The sequence below is a fragment of the Aegilops tauschii genome, chromosome 1, assembly GCF_002575655.3.
Source record: "Aegilops tauschii subsp. strangulata cultivar AL8/78 chromosome 1, Aet v6.0, whole genome shotgun sequence".
Lineage (NCBI taxonomy): Eukaryota > Viridiplantae > Streptophyta > Magnoliopsida > Poales > Poaceae > Aegilops > Aegilops tauschii.
In genome coordinates, this window is record NC_053035.3 from 438,853,257 (window position 1) to 438,872,854 (window position 19,598).

The 19,598-nt window shown below is 45.0% G+C and overlaps 4 protein-coding genes across 5 annotated transcripts; 3 read left to right on the plus strand and 1 right to left on the minus strand.

Moving 5' to 3' along the window:
- The first annotated feature begins 1,059 nt into the window (after positions 1–1,059).
- Positions 1,060–5,053, plus strand: LOC109754828 (uncharacterized). Its single transcript, XM_020313723.3, has 7 exons — positions 1,060–1,344; positions 1,426–1,503; positions 2,328–2,366; positions 2,457–2,975; positions 3,058–3,162; positions 4,263–4,448; positions 4,555–5,053. The coding sequence occupies exons 1-7, from the start codon at positions 1,075–1,077 to the stop codon at positions 4,678–4,680; spliced, it is 1,323 nt and encodes a 440-aa protein (XP_020169312.2). The 5' UTR covers positions 1,060–1,074; the 3' UTR covers positions 4,681–5,053.
- A 2,492-nt stretch (positions 5,054–7,545) lies between these two features.
- On the plus strand, positions 7,546–11,372 carry LOC109754826 (probable magnesium transporter NIPA6). Of its 2 annotated transcripts, none has more exons than XM_020313721.4 (9): positions 7,546–8,008; positions 8,117–8,173; positions 8,269–8,359; positions 8,466–8,626; positions 8,734–8,861; positions 9,013–9,150; positions 10,179–10,271; positions 10,595–10,715; positions 10,812–11,372. In XM_020313721.4, exons 1-9 carry the CDS (start codon positions 7,846–7,848, stop codon positions 10,937–10,939), a joined length of 1,080 nt encoding a protein of 359 aa, XP_020169310.1. In that variant the 5' UTR covers positions 7,546–7,845; the 3' UTR covers positions 10,940–11,372. The 2 variants fall into 2 exon arrangements, with proteins under 2 accessions (XP_020169310.1, XP_020169309.1); XM_020313720.4 differs by having other exon boundaries at positions 7,560–8,008; positions 10,809–11,372.
- Positions 11,373–13,757: 2,385 nt separating this feature from the next.
- On the minus strand, positions 13,758–17,254 carry LOC109754827 (beta-arabinofuranosyltransferase RAY1). Its single transcript, XM_045228685.2, is given in 5 exon segments — positions 13,758–15,054; positions 15,268–15,514; positions 15,626–16,360; positions 16,421–16,691; positions 16,787–17,254. Coding segments are annotated over 5 exon segments (2,142 nt in total). The 5' UTR covers positions 17,194–17,254; the 3' UTR covers positions 13,758–14,572.
- Positions 13,803–14,173, plus strand: LOC120964661 (uncharacterized). Its single transcript, XM_040389487.2, has one exon. The coding sequence runs from the start codon at positions 13,803–13,805 to the stop codon at positions 13,974–13,976; it is 174 nt and encodes a 57-aa protein (XP_040245421.1). The 3' UTR covers positions 13,977–14,173.
- Positions 17,255–19,598: the final 2,344 nt, after the last annotated feature.

Here is a 19,598-nt window from a genome sequence, read left to right on the forward strand (position 1 = left end):
GACTACGCATCGTGCACACATTGTCGACTTGATGAGAAATAATGTAACAGTGGTTTGCGACTGTGAACCGTCTCATCTGCACCAAATTCACTCTTCGACCGCAGTAGCAATTGTTGTAACATGGATTAGTGGCAGCTCGTTTTAATATTCTTACACAGCTTGCATGCACATTCTGAAGACAAAATTTTCGTTAAACGGAGTACTCCCTCCTTACCAAAATCTTAGGTGTTCTACTGTCCTTCTATAATTGCCTTTCTGTACATTTGTTGATGTCCATATACGATAAGACCATGATTAATGAAGTCACCTTGGTAACCAGACTGTTTTTCTCACAATCCTATAAATTGATTTAAACCCCCACCCCCACTTCGATAATCCGCGTCTTGCATGAATCTCCTCTTTCCAAACACAGTGTAAAATTTAGGCAAAAATCGCTTAAAGAGGCAAGTTCGTGAATTCACATGTTAACATTTTTATGCAAGATTTACGCATTCAATTCCCCGCCTTGCAAATTCCCAAATTTCCAAGGAGGTTCTTAGGGCTGTTTTTGACTTGCAGGGTGAAAAAAAGATGCATGGAAATGATTCCACTGTCATCCAACTTGAATCATGTAGGCCTAATTGACACACAATAGAACCATATGGATTTTTTTCCAAGAGGCACAAGTAAATGAAGAAAACCCTAATAAATCGAACCCAAAAGATGCCATTGGAAGGGAAGGAAAAGTAAACTACACACATATAAGTTTTCCAACAGTTAAAATCGTTGAAAATTTATATATTTTTCAATTAAAGTAGGCCCTTCACAGAAAAATAATCATCGCAAAAAAATGAAAAAGACCCAGTGCTCCTTTCATTTTTATTTACTCCGCATATTACCTTTGACCTAAGTGACCAGGTTAATATAAAATAACCTAGCTTTCACGATAAGAAGTATATATGGTATGCAATTATATTGAATAATGATTCTAATGGTATTGATTTGGTATTGTGAATGTTAACTTTTTTTTATAAACTTGGTCAAAATTTAGAAAGTTTGATTCGAGACAGTAATTTTTTTTTCTCGTTTTAGAGCATGGGCCCTTTTCTCCGCAGAAAAGAAAAGGCCTGGCCCACATCAAGGAATCGACCGACCGGCCACAGCCCACAGACAAACACAGGCTTGAAGCTCGCAGCACGGATAGCGCTCCCCGGCCTCCGCCCAAATCGCCGCCGCACCGGCTCCGGCCGCTCCCCTGCCCCCGCGCGCGCCATGACGGCGAATCAGCCGGCGGGCGAGGCCCTCGCGACCCACATCTCCGGCATGTCCCGCCCCGAGATGTACGACCTCATGTCCCAGATGAAGGTGCGCCCCCCAATCCCCAAACCCTACGAGCCCGGTTCCCCCCCCTCCCGGCCTCCTCACCCTTTTCGCCTCGTCCCGCAGGCCATGCTCGACCACGACCAGGAGAGGGTGCGCCGAATGCTCGTCCAGAACCCCGACGTCACCCGCGCGCTCTTCCGGGTGAGTCCTCTCGCGGCCTGCGCCGCTAGGGTTTGTGGGTTTCCTGGTACAGATTCCGTGTGTCTATGCAGGAAGGGGTAGGATAAAACCCCATGCCTGTCGCAAATGGTAGTCGCTGAACATGTGGTGTGAATTGCTGGCTACCCCGGTTAAACCTGGTTCATGTTTGCATAGGGAGTGGAATCGGGGGTCATTTATGTTGTAGAAAACATTATATGCCGCTCTTTACATGATTTAGATGGAAATACAGTCATAGGAACATGGTGTATATATTGTGTTAACGTTGATAGTGTCACCAGAGGGCGTTCACACCTGTTGTTTCTATATGGAAAGAAAATGGACGAAGAAGAAGAATTTGTGTCACACGCTTACGCTTTTCTAGCAAACTTTTCTCTAGATATGGTAGAGGGGCGTATCCAACCCTTTTTTATTCATTAGTTCCCGGCCCTAGAGGGCAAAATTGAGCAGTTTGCAAAGTCACTTGCCTTCAAAAAAAAGAAGGCGCAAGGCTTCTCCCTACCCTGCAGAAAATAAAAATATAAAAGACAAAAACCGAATCCACTACTTGTTCTAATATGCCTGTTTCCCAATGGTTTGTTCAATTGTTATAAGCATTCTAATAAACATCATTAATGTTTTTGCTTTTGTCCTCCTGGCAAACTTGCCTTGTTATCTTGCAGTCAATACAGGATTGTTTGGTGTGTTATCTGCCTGCATATGTGAACTTTCAAGTTTCAACTTGATTATTTTTCTTACAATGATTGAATCTGTTGTACCCATTTGTGCTGGATGAATTTCTCATATAGTATATTTTCTCCTTGCAGGCCCAAGTGGTTCTCGGAATGGTCAAAACACCTAAAGCTGTACGTAACATATGTTCTTTGACGTTAATACTTGGATTATTAATGTTGAAATTGAATATTTTTGGTCATCAAATGCTTGTTGTTCCACAGGCACAATCTTCCGACACGCCCCAGCCAGCAGCTGCTCAGACAACTCCTCCTGCATCAGTTAAAGCTACAGTACAAGATCATGTTAACTTGCCCCAGCCTCCCTTGCCTACCAATCAACAGAATTTGCAACCTTCTGGCCAATTTCCATTGGGCGCTTCTAATGTGACATCATCTTTGGACCTTCCACCTATGCCAGCAAATCCACCACAATCAGCACAATCAAAAGGATACCCTATCCATCAGATGCATTCTGCATCAGCACCGCAGTCATCTCAGTATCCAAATGTTACCATGCCTCCTCATGCTCCTCCACAGTATTCAAATGTTCCATCTCATATGCCAACAGTGAACAGTCAACCACAGCAACCATTGCAAAATCCTGGAATGTTTAACCAGCAATTACAGCCACCTCTGCCCCAGTTGCCTAGGCCACCTTCCATGCAGGCATATACACATCAGATGCATCAGCAAATACCCAGTACATATGGTCAGCACATGTTGCAACAACCAATGTTTCATGTAAGGTTCTATACTAAATTTATGTGGTTCTGATAACTATATACTCTTTTGCAAACTGACCATGATATTTGGAATTTCTCAGCCAGGTGGGAATCCACAAAATTCTTTCTTTACAGGTCAACAGCAGCAGCAATTACCCAACCAGCCACCACCATTGCCGAATCAGCCACCACCACAGCTATACCAGGTGTGATATCTCATCTTCTGGAAGATATGATTAATTTGATTATGCTGTCTTAAAGTTGACTTTTTCCTCGTGTAAAGAAAAGTGCAAGTATATTCCTGAATGTTTCTGCCTTTCCTCAGCATTTGCTGTGCAAAATCAGTTTCAGGATGTAAATGAAATGATGGAGTATTGTTGATCTGCTATTATCTCAGGAGTTTTAGGTCTCGAAGAACCATGCATGCAATGAGTAATTGTTAACTAACCTCTTGCTATCATAGTGTAGTAGTCCTGACTGCTGTTATAAATTATCTGTATCATATGACATATTATCAGCATTATAAAGTAGCACATGAATTGACTCTTATTATCTATAATCCAATAGACTAATATTTCACACATGTTGGCCTAAATGACATTCGCATTGCCTTCTACATGTTTTACTTGGCTAGGTTCTACAGTTCTTTTCCTTGTTCTGATTGACACTTGACATTATAAAAAAAATCAGTGCACATGCAGTTCAAAAGTTACTGTTTTTTCTTGCTGCTGTGCTCCAAATTCTTTACCACCATGTCATTATTTATTCCTCCTTTCAATATTTGATACTGCTCACAGGGTTTTTGCTTGGACAGTTGAACCAAACGCCAAATATAGCATGCTTAAAACGTTTATGTTTTCTCAGCAAGGACCACATATCCTAGTTATTCTTGTTAGGACATCACAAAAATTGAGGGCTCATATATAATATCTAATCCATGGACAGTTTTAAGCATCTCTTCAACATTTTTTCGCGCATAAACTCCTCTGAAAGCTGGTCATTCCATATTCTCTTGCAAAGATTGAATAGGAAACCCTTAACAAGCCAGTTTCAGGTTTAATTCATGTCTTGGATTTTGTTGATTTATGGATTGCCAGCTTATTGCTGACTTTGGACATCAAGGACAACCTGAAATTTAGTATAAGGACATCAATCACAACCTATTTTTAGTCTATGCAAACCACACATCACTTCTTAGATAGATTATTGTTGTTCGCCAGATTCTAACAGTCCCACCTTATCTGTGATGTGTCAATCATGGACTCAAAAATCAACAGTTAACTCTTGTAATTTGTCTGTTTAACAGGCTAATTCACATGTGAGCTCGCACTACAATTCCCAAAGTATGCAAGTCGATAGATCAGCTCCATGGGGGCGTGGCAACCAAGAAGCATCGTCGGCTGGCTCCCATTTCCCTGGACAATTTCAAGGTCTACCTGGACAGATGACCCAAGGGATTGGCGGCATGCAGACAGGCCGCCTAGAAGCACCTGTAAGTGTCCCTGCAACTGCATTTTAGAACACAAGTGGTCATATGGGCTACGCTTTACCCCCTTTTCCTAAAAAATGAACCACTCACGTAGTTGTTATTCGAGCAGTTGACAGCGGACATGGAAAAGATGCTAGTACAGCAAGTCATGAGCATGTCGCCGGAGCAGATCAACGCGCTGCCCCCGGAGCAACGTCAGCAGGTGCTTCAGCTGCGAGACATGCTGCGTCAATGATGTACATGAGCGGCTGCCCGAGTAGAAGAATGGCAGTTCGATGGAGCCGCGCAGATGAGATCAAGTGCTCCATGCTCGACTTACGCTGTCACCGTGATATCTTCATTGTTCAAGCTGATTGACATCCCTGCTAGCCTGCCGCGTGCCTGGGAATGTGGTTGTAGAATGAACGCTTAGCCCATTTGGTTATTTATAGTCAGCTCTTTGGATATACATTTCGACTGATTGACAAATGTCGCGGCATGATGTGGTACTCTGCTGCTGCTGCCGCCGCCAAGTTTTATGCCGTGTTGTGATTGAATTCTGGTCCTTGTCTGATGACGGGTCTAGCTCTTGAGATGACTGATTGATATAATATGAGAGTGGTGGTAAACGTTCTTGTTTGTACTCCTTTTTTTCTTTCGCATCTTTCTTTTCTCATTTTTTTCTTGTCTACGTGCTATGATGTATTTCCTTTGAAAGTTTTGGCATTCAGTTATCAGAAATGCACCGGTCCAAGCATTAAAAGCTTCTCATAGTTGTAGCAAAATTTGGGCCCTATGTAAGGTTTTTGAAGATTCCAAGAACGCAAGAGTATATATAGAAGAAAAGATAAATACCAAATGGACTGTAGAGTGCGGCGTTTTTGCTCCCAAGCTCATCTGCACCCCCCCCCCCCCCCCCCCCCCACGAAAAAAAATCAAAACAAATGCTAAAAGATTCAAAAAATTCCAAATTATTTTTGTGTGGTAGATAAGTTTATGTGTGAGGTGCGCTTCATGTTTTAACTCATTTGAACATTTGAGCAACTCTCAGCAAAAAAACAAAATCAGGGTCTGTAAAAAAGTTTATTGTTCACACATTGTTCTGACCCGATTTTCTTTTTTTTGCAGAGAGCTGCTCAGATGTCTAAATAAGTTGAAATTTGGAGCGAACCTCACACATAAAATTATCTGTCACAAAAAATAAATTGGATTTTTTTGAATTTTTTTAGTATTTGTTTTGATTTGCTTTCTGGCCGGGTGCAGATGAGTCTGGGCACCGAATTGGGTTTTTGATGGACTGTACAACTACATGGGAATGTGTAATGAAAGTTTACAAATCAGGTGCATAAGGGCATCTCCAAAGTTGACCCTCAAACCTACCACAACGGACCGAGTTGTGTCCGAACCCAATTTGTCATCCAACGTAGTCTTACCGATGTGACCTGCTATTCGTTTTCCTGCAAACTGGTGTAGGACTCCGATACCCCTCGCCTATTTAAATCCTCCTTCCGGTTCACTTTTCTTGCACGCTACCGTGCTCCCCCTTGCTTTCATCCACACCTTCCTTGTCCGTCGCCACCGCTGTACCTCTTCGTTCGCGACCTAGCCATCCTCGGACGTCTACAACCCCCACCCATGCGCCTGCCCGCCTTGGACTACGCCGCCGTCCACCTAAGACCCCTCTGCAACCAGGTGCCCTCTGCTTCCCTGTCGACGTCGTCCATGACGGACACCACGCCCGATAGGTGTTCGGTTAAATGTTATTGAGCTTTTTTCTGTTGAAATCGTTGTTTTCTAGAGTAAGCACAATGGCGGGGTACTCGGTGATTGAGAATGAGTTGTGTGCAAGGCGTGGTTGGCCGTAACTGCGGACTTTGTAGGCATGAGGCAAGAGGGCTCGGCCTTTTGGCAAAACATGCATGCTTCATTTCATGAGCAAAAGAACTTCGCGCCCTACGACATGCACGCCATCCGTGAACGCAATGCGAGCCGCTAACGCATTGGTGGTACACCATCTCCAACACCATATGAAGTTATTGCGGTGCAATTGCACAAGTGAAGACAATGTGGCCATCGAGCCCCTCAACCATGGAAATCGTAAGTTTTGCTTCTTGTTGCTTTACATGTTGGTCAGTTCATTGATTCGCTCAATGTTGCAACTTGATAATCATCACGTTGTATAGTTTGGACGCAATATCGTGTTGTACCAAAGGTTTGAGGGCATACCATTTATGCTCTTACATTGTTGAGGAAGCTCAAGTGAAACTATGTGTGGGACGACATGTGCTGGTTCTGACTCTATTATCGTTGAATTTGGAATCAGTGAACACGAAAAACTTGTTGAATATCTTGTTATCTCGGTTGTTATATTTACATTTGAACTATTGTTGTACTAGGGGTATTTGCATGTTATTTATGGATGAATTGTGTTATTTTCTGTAATTATTTTGAGTGTCAGAGTTGGATGGCTGACCCCACATCTGTGTCGACAAATACAGTGTCCATTTCAGGGGTCAACGTTAGAGATGCCCTAACATAGTTTGTGTAAGGGAGAAGAAGAACACTATCATCTGTTGATCCGTTTTACTAATGATGAAGGAAACTCCATCTAAGATAAAATTCACATTAACACGTCAAATACACGCTCCATCTGAGAGAGCCTTAGCTGAAAATATGTTCATCATGTTTTTTTGCAGTAAACCACCGAAAGCTCCGGCTTCTCAGTGAGCAGGAAAAAGAATCGGTGCTATTCACCGGCTTATAATGAACCGAACCACGAACCAATATATGGTTGGATGGTTAGGAGGATAGTATTATCTTCTGCCCGTGTATGCGAGCAACTTTGATTGTACTATGTTTCACTTTTTTTTTATAGGAACCGCTTGACGTATTGATCGTTGTCAACATGGGAAAAAGCAATGCTAAAAAAACAGGGGGAAAAAACAGAATTGCCACATGCAAATCAATGTCACACACGGTGTAGGTTGAAAATCACCACGTGCGGGTCTCATCCCATCACCTGTCACCGTCAGGTTCCCAGTCAGCAAGCCAGCCATGCCACCGGTGCGATCTCCGCTCAGGGAAATAAATACTACTACTTCGGAGAGCGACGCCCGGATCAGCGTGTCTACTGCTGTTTCGTCTCGTTTCCAAGTCCGTCCGTTCCATCCCGTCGTCCTCCACCCTGTCCTGTGCCATTGGCCAATCAGCTCGCCCGCCCCCTCATCCAAGAACCCGCACGCAGGAAACAAAATCCTACGCGCCGGAGCCGTCCAAGAACCCGCATCCCATTCCCATCCCCCGCCCGTCGAGATCAGTGTACAGGCGAAGAGGAAGTTCGCAGGAGCTGCGCGGTGGCGGGGCCATCCGATCCGGCCGCCGGCCGCGCCGGAACCAATCTGAGGAGCCCGCGATCGCGGTCATGGAGGGAGGGATGGGGGGCGGAGGCGGGCAGCAGGAGCTGTCGGCGGACAACGTGCGCGGGATAGTGCTCGCGCTCCTCTCCAGCGGCTTCATCGGCTCCAGCTTCATCATCAAGAAGAAGGGCCTCCGCCGCGCCGCCGTCTCCTCCGGCATCAGCGCCGGTCCCTCCCTCCCTCCCTTAACCAGAGCCGTCTTGTTCTTTCTTCAGAGTTTGTTTAGTCCTCTGAAAATGTCCTCTGTTTTAACCCCCTTTTTTGCGTCGTGTGCAGGGGTGGGTGGGCACTCCTACCTCCTGGAGCCCCTATGGTGGGTGGGCATGATCACCAGTGAGCTTCTTTTCTATTGGAATTCCCAGCAATAGCAATTCTTAGCTTGCAGTGGGTAACTGATTCGCACCAATTCTATCTTCTTCTCTTCTCAGTGATCGTGGGAGAGATCGCCAATTTCGTGGCCTACGCCTTCGCCCCGGCGGTGCTGGTTACTCCTCTGGGAGCACTGAGCATAATCGTCAGGTGTGCACCACATACACCACAAGCCGTGATTTTAATCAGCAATCGTGAAATTAAGATGTGATGCTGAAGGTGCGTGTTTATTCTGCTGGTGTTCTTCCTTGTCCAGTGCAGTGCTGGCCCATTTCATCCTGAACGAGAGATTGCACGCGCTGGGGGTGCTCGGCTGCGTGATGTGCATCGCGGGGTCGATGGTGATCGTCATCCACGCGCCGCTGGAGCAGGAGATCACATCGGTCAAGGAGATATGGCACATGGCAACACAACCATGTGAGAGTTGTTAACTTGTTATCATGGGTGCAGTGCCCTTTTAGTTCACTGCTGGTTTTAGGAAGTGCGATCGAATAACCGAGGGCTTTCTTCATGTTCCTGTGCAGCTTTCTTGCTATATGTTGCTTCGGTTATAGTCCTGGTCTCTGTGCTGGTGTTCCATTTCTCCCCTCTCTGGGGGCAGTCGAACGTCTTGATCTACACCGCCATTTGCTCTTTGATGGGTTCTCTTTCGGTAATGTCGCTTTCAACACCAGTTTCTGATATACTTTAGTGATCTAAACGCTCTTATATTTCTTTATAGAGGGAGTAACAGTTTATATGCAATCACCGAGTTTTAATTTTAACCTTCGCGTCGAAGGTTCTGACCCTTTCTCCTTACTCAGGTAATGAGTGTTAAAGCACTTGGTACATCCTTGAAGTTGACTTTTGAGGGGACGAATCAGTTAGCATATCCCGAGACGTGGTTCTTTATGCTTGTCGTGGCTATTTGTGTGCTGACACAGATGAATTACCTGAACAAGGTTTGTATGAGTGCACTATGTATTTTCAGTAATCAATTAATTATAATGTGTATCCTTAGGGAAAATGCCATCAAGCAACAGCTTTCCGAAGATTGATTCATTAGTACTCCCTCCAGTTCTTTAGAACTTACTTTGGACATCAAAGGTGTCTCCAAAAGTCAATTTCGACCACTAACTTCTGTTGCAGTATATTAATACAACCTGACATTATTATGATATTATGCTAGTACCTTGCAAAAAAAATCTATTCATACGATTTTCATATGTCCCATCTACATATTTTAGAAGATCGTCCGCAGTCAAAGTTTCAGAACTCTGTTGTATGTTCAAAGCAACATGTTTTGCACAACTAGGAGTATGAACATCAAATTTGAATGCTTGAACTGTCCCTGAAGCAATAGAGATAACCGTACTATCTTTTAACTTCTTTCATGATAATTTGAAAGTGTTGTTGCTCTTCAGCTCAAGTTATGCCAATATATTTGTTCATTAAGAAAGGACCAGGGAGCGCCATACTGTATTCAAATCATTGCTATGTTACAAGTCGCATTTTGTTATTCTTCTCAGCAACCATAGTCCATAGATATCTAAAGAGAAGAATAAGAAAAGGACTAGGGAGCGCCATACTGTATTCAAATCATTGCTATGTTAAAAGTCGCATTTTGTTATTCTTCTCAGCAACCATAGTCCATAGATATCTAAAGAGAAGAATAAGAAAAGGACTAGGGAGCGCCATACTGTATTTAAATCATTGCTATGTTAAAAGTCGCATTTTGTTATTCTTCTCAGCAACCATAGTCCATAGATATCTAAAGAGAAGAATCGGAAGATTATGATAATTGTGTAGGGGTATATTGTTTGTGCATGTAGGAACCTACGTAAATATGTTTTTCTTAAGAATTATGTACTAGCCTTAATTTCTAATTTCATATCTGTATTATATTTTATGGCCTCTTCTGTGACCATGTTCATTTGCAAGTTCTACTGTATTGGCAGCCTCCAATGTAGTGATTGTTCCTCTTTTTCAGGCACTTGATACATTTAACACGGCAGTTGTATCACCAATTTATTATGTGATGTTTACATCATTGACAATACTCGCAAGCATCATAATGTTTAAGGTAAATTTTTTGTTCTGTTCTGCCGTTCATCCCACAAAAGGTGTTAATTGTTTATTAGGTAATTATTGGCACCACTTGGAGACACTTGTTGCCATTGTATCTTGTCCGCACCTGAAATATAGTATCCTAAGCTACTGGGACTATAGCTTAGCATAAATTTTTTGGCTTACTCCGTAGCTCTATCCTGCAACATAGTAATGCCAAGAGCAACCTTCAACACAATGTCATGCTCTGCTAAGCACCACTATGTTGGCATATTAAATTTTGTGAAAAAAGCATATGAGCTAACCGAACTTCTTACTGTATCATAATGATAAACGCAGGATTGGTCTGGTCAGAGCCTTGGAAGCATTACTTCTGAAATATGTGGCCTGATTGTTGTGTTGTCCGGTACCATCTTGTTGCATGTCACCAAGGATTACGAAAGGATCCCGCAATCGAGAAGTATGTAACCCTGACTGAACTCCCACCCCTTTCATCATATATTCAGGTTTTCTTGAGTCCATGCTCATAACACCCCATTGTTTCGTCGTGAAGTAGGCCTTTATGCACCGTTGTCTCCCACGTCGGCAACAAGATTGAACGGAGAACTACTGAGGCACGTCGAGGAGGATGCGAGGAGAACCGACGACGAAGAGAAAGTCTTGAGACGACAGGAGATGTACTAGCCACTGGAGGATGGCAGCGATGGATGACGGAGCAGCTGTGATCAACACATTGCCGGCCACTCCATTGTGTTGTGTTGGCCTGTACATAATTTGATATTGCAGAAGCTGGGAGATACGGTATCCGGGAGACGGCGGAGTTTCGCCAGATAGGATCTGTGCACAGATTGTTGCCAAGTTTTCTTCTCCTCATCGGCAACCTTTTCTTTTTGATTTTTTTAGTTTTGTCCACAGCATTTTTTCTTCCTCTTCTTGTACAGTTTGAGTTTGTTGACTTGTTCGGAGCAATCAGGCGGAGCTTTCATGTATCTGAACTGTGAATCTTGTACATCCTGTTAGCGCCGTTCTTGTAGAATTCCGATTTTCGGCTTTTGTTTCACCGTCACCCTTGTTTGAGGATAACCAATAATTTGTCCAAGAAAAAGATTTATGATCAGTTTGGAACATGGATCTTTTTTTTTACAGTCCCGTTTGAGACTTTGCAAGATGGGATTATGTTTCCTGATTTCTGTGGGATGTGGGTTATCAAAAGGGGGCGTGCTACGCATCGGTTGGCGGATCTTTTTAAAAGATCTGCCGCCTCGCGAGCCGTCCAATTCGTTGATGGAGCTGTCCGTATTGTTCTTTTATTATTTTCACAATAAGACTTTTTTTACGGAATTTTATATTTCTGCAACAAAATATTTGTGACAAAACATTCTCTCTAATTTCTGCAACAAGGTCCTTGTTGCATAATCTTCTCGTCTCTAATTTTCTGCAACAAAAACCACGTTGCACAACCTCCTCCTTTTCTTTTCTAATCTTCTTTTCTATATTTTTTGTAATAAGACCCTTGTTGCAAAACCTTCTCTTTTTTAATTTTCTGCAATAAGACTTGTGTTGCACAACCTCCTTTTCTCTAATTTTTTACAACAAGACCATTGTTGTTGCGAAGGCATCTCCGCCGCATCTAATATTCTACAACAAGGCCCATGTTGTAAAAATTGCTACTACATCTTCGGCCGCTCACGCACTTGCGCAATCGTCGCTCACTTCCTTTGGTTCTGCAACAACACCACTGTTGCAGAAAGAAGACGTGAGAAGCGTGTGTGGTCCAGTAGGCCATGTGTCGAGCAAGGAAGCAGCGGACGCCTTGCATCCTCTGGACAGCCGGCTAGCTTAAGGCCCCCCCTTCAAAAAAAATATTGTGTTGAGGGGGGGGGGGGGGGAACCGCCCCAACAATGGATCAATTCCTGAAGGATATTTTTAGGAGGGTTTAGATTATATTTTTTTAGCATCTGGCCCCTTCAAACACTGATGATTTGTGTTTCGCGCCCAGTGATTTTCGGCTAGCTCCGCCACTGGTGCCGGGGATTGATCTGTTCAGTGTGTAATTCAACTGAAATTTCTGTGCTATTTGCTACGGAATCAGGATGATTTCGGTAGAGTAATTTATACAACTTGTGTTGTGCTTCAGGATTATGCTGAACATGCCGACCATTCCCGTTGCAAATGTTTCCTCATCAATCTCTACTACTTAAGAAAAGAACGTAAAATTCCTATTTCACCTGTCTTTCCATCACCTCTTCGTCCAACATTCTATGCATATGATAATCAATCATCTTAATTTACTTACCTTCTGAACCAATTCACTTTAATTTACTTATCAAAGTTCTAATCAAAATATAAGGTAATCACGGGTAGAATTTGTTGAACATTTATTTACACAAATCGCATTATTATTGACAGGTAAATCATAAGCTAACATACTAGAATATTTATATCCTATTGCAACGCACCGGCATAGTTCCAGTCAACAACAAAGAAACTTGCACACTCAGTTAGTTTTTCTGCTGGGACTACGGTCCGCCCATCTACCTTCGCACGCATCTCCAGGCAACCGCGTGACGTAGTAAACCCTACTCTCTCTTCCCGGTCCCACCCGCCAGCCGCACTACGGCACAAGCTGCTTCTTCTTCTTCTTCATTCCCGTCCCCTGCGCTCGCGGCGGCGGCGGCGGCTTTCCACGGTAAATCTCGAGGCAGGATCCGTTGAATAATTTTGGACAAGTCTTGGAGTATGTTGTAGCCTTGTAGATCCGAACCAGGGATCCTTGTTTAGAGAGCCTTAGTCCACGCCGCCCGACCTCGCCGTCATCGCCTGGAACCGAAATTTCTTTGCGGGGAGGGTCGATCCCATCCAGCTTTTTCTTTGTGGATTCTGGGAAGTTTGATTGTTGTTGTGGTGGGCAATCGTCCTGGGAGCAGATTGATCGTTGATGCGGTTTGTATCGTTAGGATGCAGTACAGCTAATGGGTCCATCAGGGTGTAGACAAAACTGCTTATTTACCATTGAGTTTACTCAAGGCGTAGTATATCATATAAACATTCAGTGCATTTCTACTGGTTATTCAACCTACTTATGACTGCTGAATGACCAATCTAAGACTAACTATATGTATGTAAGGATCAAGGTACAATATAATGTACTGGATAGCAGTTGAGTTATCATGCCCAGACCAGGTCAGCAATGTGATCTCTAAAGTCTAGACAAGGCGATATGTACATAGAAAAATCCAAAACTGTAGTAGATGTATCGGGTAACAGGCCATATGTGCAAACCCATATGACCAACGCGAACCTGTTTTTGGAGAATTTCTTATTTAACTTATATTCTCCGGATGTGTCTCAAATTCTCAATCTTAACATTGTATGGCTTGCTGCAGTATTCTTTTGCTAGATGTATGAGATTTCTCTTGATTTGCTATCCTCCTTTTGCTCCTTGTGTCTGCCTTTGACATTGCAGAAGCTTGAACTTTACTCTAATGTTCTGTTTGCCTGCAGCATTTTCAGTTTCCTTTTGCTGCGGAAGTTCATACCCACTAGATGGGGAAGGCAAAGCGTGCATCGATATTTATCAGGCTCGTTTCAGCAGCTGGAACTGGTTTTTTCTACGTGAAGCGTAAGAATCCTCGGCGGATTACAGAGAAGCTTGAGTTCAGGAAGTACGATCCTCGTGTAAACAAGCATGTTCTATTTACGGAAGCCAAGATGAAGTGAGACAGTGCAGCCTTTTTTTTTTCTTGACATAAGACCTCTACTGTTCATTTTCGTTGAAGACACTGCTACCTTTATTAGCCTGTTCCAGATTCGAGAGTTTCATGTGGGCACCAAATCAGCATGGATCTTGCTCTGCCTGCCTGTTTATTTGTATTGTAAGTTTATCACTGAAATGAGCTGCAAGCCTGGAAAAGTAATGCCCATCTAGTGTTGTGATGATTATCATGTGGATGCTTGGTTCTGAAACTTAAAGCAGCCACAAATGAAGGGTAGAGGGTCTGAACCACCAAGATAAATGTAAGTTTTTCCTTTCCTTTTATGTTCTTTTCCTTTCCTGTTTAATACCTAAAATATTTATGCCGTCTCCGTAACCGAGTATCAGATAGCTGAGAGGCATGATTTGCTATTACTGTTTATGTTTCGTGATTCAAGTATGAACTCTGAACGATGTTCTTTTGTGTGGATGACATCATATATCAACAAAACAAACAATACATCATATACATCTTGTGAAAAAAAGTAGGCTGTCGATCCTTGACCATCTTCAGAATTAGCATTGGCAAGTAGCTAGCTGTCTAATTCTAAAAGGTCAGGTACTAACTTTCCGTGTCCTCAGACGCATGAAACTGACCGGCCGCTGTGAAGCTACTACTTGCTTCACCCCAGCTCTGTAAGCACATCCTGGAGCTAGGATCATAGTCCCACAGTCCGGATGCCATCTGTCGCCAGAGTTTCTTCTTCCTCCCGTTTACCCAGTTATTGTGGATGATGAAGCACCCAAGGTTCCTGCAAGCCAAGCGCAGATCGTGCCTCTCCCAAAGTCCCTTGTAAGCTCCGTTGGGGAACAGGTCCTGGTCCAGGAACACGACGGTGAGGTTTGTGCTAGGCTCTAGGCATCTGTCGTTGCCGAGTCGGTTCACACCTTCCTTCCCACACAGGACGTCATAGAAGCTTGGCTGCTCTGATGAGTTTGATTTGGCAGCGTGCTTCACTACCATCTCCATCGCGGTGATGGTGGCGCTGTCTGATCGGGCGTAGTAGAAACCTGAATTTAGCCGGCGTGGCAGGTTTATTGGCCCTGTGAACAAAGAACAGTGAGAGAATTCTCAAACACAATGTTCTTTGTAGGTATTCTATTTCTTGAATGCAGACTGGCACCATGCTACAAGGTGTGAAATGTGCAAGAAAATCTAACACATTGAGTTAAATATAAGAACACTGCTATCCACCAGCAGAAGAAGCATTAGCAAAACCAAATTTGTAATCATAACCACTAAGGGGTAAAAGTCACCTGTCTCATTGTATTCATCTGATTGGGCTGCGAATGTAGCAGGTCCAAGAGAGTGCAGGAACTGCACTGGATTGTGAAACCAGTAGACATCAACATCACTCAGCAGCACGTTGTACCCCATCCTTATAATCTCCAGAACAATGCGCGATTTAACCTTCGTCACCCGCTTAAAACACTGGGTTCCATAGTGGCAGTCATCAAAACTGACGTTCTTTGGCGACGTTGGATCTCTGAAAACCGGCAAACCCTAGAATCAGGGATTGAAAACTTGTGCATAAATTGACAGTTTTGCAAAACGAAAACAACTACAGAAAACAAGAAAAATCAAAATGATAGAATGAAATCAATTCGTCATTACCTGCAAGACGGAGAATTCGTATGTCTCTTGATCTAGAGCACAGACTGCAAAATTGGTGACTCTGAGCTGGCGCAAACGGCACACCCAACTCATAAGCATGTCCCTGTAACTTGCCCCAGCCACACCAAGAACAACAGATCTATTCTCATCGGCTACAAACCGAAGGAGCATTTCTAATGAATATGGAACATCAGAGGCTTCTGAAGAATAGCTTGGCAGATGATCAGACAAGCAATTGTCCTCTTTGTTCCATGGGTTACCACCAACCCCTTCATGGGCATCCTGTTCTCTACCTATGACAAATCTTGAGAATGTAGGCTCTTCAACTTTGCTCAACATGTAATCTTCATAATGCTTTACCACTTCATACAGCATGGGAAAAGCATGATGATGCCCTCCTGGCGGACGACGGCAATACGACCCGTAAACCGAAGCGAGATGGCGGTTGACACCGTGCTCCCATGATCCATCAGCTAATCTACCGCTGCTACTCGAATCAGCGGCGCGCTTTGCGGTGAAATTTTCGGGGTATAGCCCAAGAACTAGACTGCTTGCGTCGAATACGAGTCTCATTTCAGATGACAGAACCCCATGGACCAGCCACCAGCTGTGCGCCCCTCTTCCATACAGAAAAGAAGGCACAACTCCTGCAAGCAATGGACGGCCCGGATTGTTCCACGCGAAAACGAGCCCCCTGTCGCTGCCATCTGCTGCCCACTTGTCAGCTTGAATCTGCTCTAGCTAATGGTAAATTGATCAAATGAATATTTCATTATCAAGTAATAATAGAACAACTTGGAGTTTTCTACGAATCTAAGGTTGCCGTCGATAGAAGGATGGAAGAAAAAGTACCATCGCACCGCGGGCGAGATTGTAGGGGAAGCTGGAAACGTTGCGTGACATTGCAACGAGGAGCCAATCACGGTCAATTTTGCCGAGATCTGTCAGTAATGCGACGGTCTCGGGGAGCAGAACGACTTCGGCGTCGACGAGGACGCAGACGTCGGAGTCGGCGGCGGCTTGCGCTCTTGCGATCGTGGAGTGGAAGAATGGCGTCCCCGTGAACCTGAGAGCAGGAGAGTAGGCGCAGCTCAGTTCGAGCAGGTTGCATGGCGGACTGAACGAACTGTGTGCGAGTTAAATTTGCGAGGGTGCGCGTACGAGGAATCGATGGTGGCCTCGACGGTGACCCGGCGTCCGAGACGTTCGGACAGGGCGTGCGCCGACGGGTGGGAGCCGAGGAGCACGACGGTGGCGTCCCACGGGAGCGCCAGCCACGACCGCACCGCCAGTTCCTGCCGCGCGGGCGAGCCGTCGGGCGGGCCGAGCGGGGCCGAGAAGATCGTGACCCTCGGCGCGGCGGTCCGGAGGTCGCCTTCCTCGCGATGGTGGTGGCCGGCGCTTGCTGTGATGGAGGCGCGGTGGAGCACGGCCGCCGCGAGGACGACGAAGGCGAGGGCGAGGAGGAGAACGACGAGGCATCCCGCGCGGCGCGGGGAGGGAGTAAGGCCGTGGACGCCGCGGCGCGGAAGAGGAGGACGGCGGTGGCCGTGCGAAGGGAGAAGCATCTGGGCGCGCGCGGGCGAGTGGCGGTGCCGGAGAACTCAGGCATTGGCAGCGTGGGTGGGGTCGACCAGTCAATGGGGGGCGGGGAGCGAGACTGGCTTCAACGGGAAGCAAAGGTGCCGCGAAAACTGCAAACGACTAGCAGGTGGGGCCAGGCCAGTCTCTCGGTGGGTTCGCCTATCAGTGAGCTTAGTGTTTCTCCTATTATTATTCAAAAGAAATCCTTGATAGACCAAATTACAACCAGAAAATAAACTGAAATATAGTAAAAGAGTCTTCATTCTCATTGACGATCCTTCTAAAAACATATACCATTCTGCTCGAACTTTTGCCGCTCCAATCGAGTGGAAGAAACTCGCCCTTAGGCAAAATTTCGTGTTTTGACCCGTTTGTGGTACAAAATCGGGATCTGATCCATGTTTGAATTTTTTTCGACATTTGACCCTTTTTCCTACCGCCACGGGGCCCGGCGGTAGGATTACCTAGGCTACCGCCAGAAACTGCGGTGGTAGGAAACTTATCCACGTCAGCAGTGCTAACGGCCTCCGTCCCCCCTCCGTCCCACCCTACTCCAACCCTACCGCCGCCGGTCATGGCGGTAGCCTGTCCGATCCTACCGCCGGGGTCCCTGGCGGTAGGGTGCGGGCAGTTATAAGCCGCGGGCCGCCCCACCCCTCCCCTTCTCCCCCCAACCACCCGCCCCAAGAACAGAGGAGTTCTTCCTCTCGCCCCTCTCTCTTCTCCTCCACTCCCCCTCTGATCTTCGTCGTTTCTTCACCGTTTTTGCGGATCGAGATGGCCCCGAAGAAAGAAAAGTAAGCTCCTTCGACCCCTCCAATTAGTTTTAGTCAAATAGCTTCCGATTCGTCGCATTATTTGATTCAAATCACCCCCTTCTTGAACTAGATTTAAATATTTTGAACCCTAGGATTGATTTAGGTTGATTATAGATGTTATATTGTGTTAGATATGAACTCTAGTCACTATTTGGTATGGTTATGTGAAGATGAACCCTAGTTCATATTATTTTTGGAGGATTTTTTTATATGATACATGTTGGAGGAATTTATTGTGATATGATGATGCATGTTGATATGCTATGATGCAAGTAGTGGATATAGTTGGAGAGCAAATGTTGAACCCTCAAGATGAACCTAGTTCATATTTTTTGTGTTAAAAAAATTTATGAATATTGGAGATATTTGTTTTGATATATGATGCATGTGGATCTAATATGATGCAAGTAGTGGATTTTGTTGGAGTAAACATGGTTAATCCCTCAAGATGAACCCTAGTTTAGGGTTTTTGTTTTTGAAAACAATATGATATGATGCATGTTGGATGTTGTTGGAGAAATATGATATGATATGATGCATTTGAACCATGGTGATTGCATCTTCATATATGTATTTTATTTAGTTCTTGATATATGTATTGTATTTGGTTCATGTTCATGATCATCTTGATATATGATTATTCAAAGACTGAACTCATAGTATTTTTGGATGTGATGAACCTTTGTTATGCATTGATATGTTTCCTAGCTAATGATGAACCCTAGTTCATGTTGAAAAATCTTTTGATATGCTTATGCAATTCTTTTAGGAGGCCACCTCTTGCGGACGACCTCGGCATGAAGTACACCATGCTTGACACTAGGTTCGACAAGCGTCACCGTGCCCGTTTCATTGAGAATGGAGTGGTAATTACCATTTTAAACCAAATCTTTTGAATTGATAAAAACAAGTTGCTGACTATTATGTCCATGCTAATTATGCTTTGGTTATTGATTTTCACAGATGCTGCCGCCACTGCGGATGAGGGCTCACAAGACGACGGTTAAGATGGAGTACGATGAGCGGTACGCACCGTTCTTCAGGAGAGCCCGACTATTGGGTTTCGTCCTGAAGTTCAAGCGTAAGCCGCCGACGCTCGTCCACTCAGCTCTCACGGCTTTGATCGACCGGTGGCGGCCAGAGACGCACAACTTCCATCTTCCATGTGGGGAGATGACCGTGACCCTCGAGGATTGGGCGATGATTACGGCCCTACCGCTCGAGGGTCGTGCTCTCACGGGAAGAGTGGAGAGGGCGAACTGGCACGATAGGGTTGTCACCCTCATCGGCGACTGCCCCCCTGTTAAGAGCAACCGGACTTCTGGCATACCGCAGCCATGGCTCCTCGAGCACCGGAGAAAGTGCCCGGAAGATGCCGAGCCCCGGGTGGTGGAGCAGTACGCCAGGGCCTACCCGTGGTATCTTCTCACGGAGGTAGTGTTTCCGGACTGCTCCAGGAACACTGCCCTATGGATATATCTCGACTTCCTAAAGGACTGGGATGCGGGGTACAACTGGGGGGCCGCCGGACTCGCCTATCTATACCGTTCGGTAAGTGAATATCACTTTCT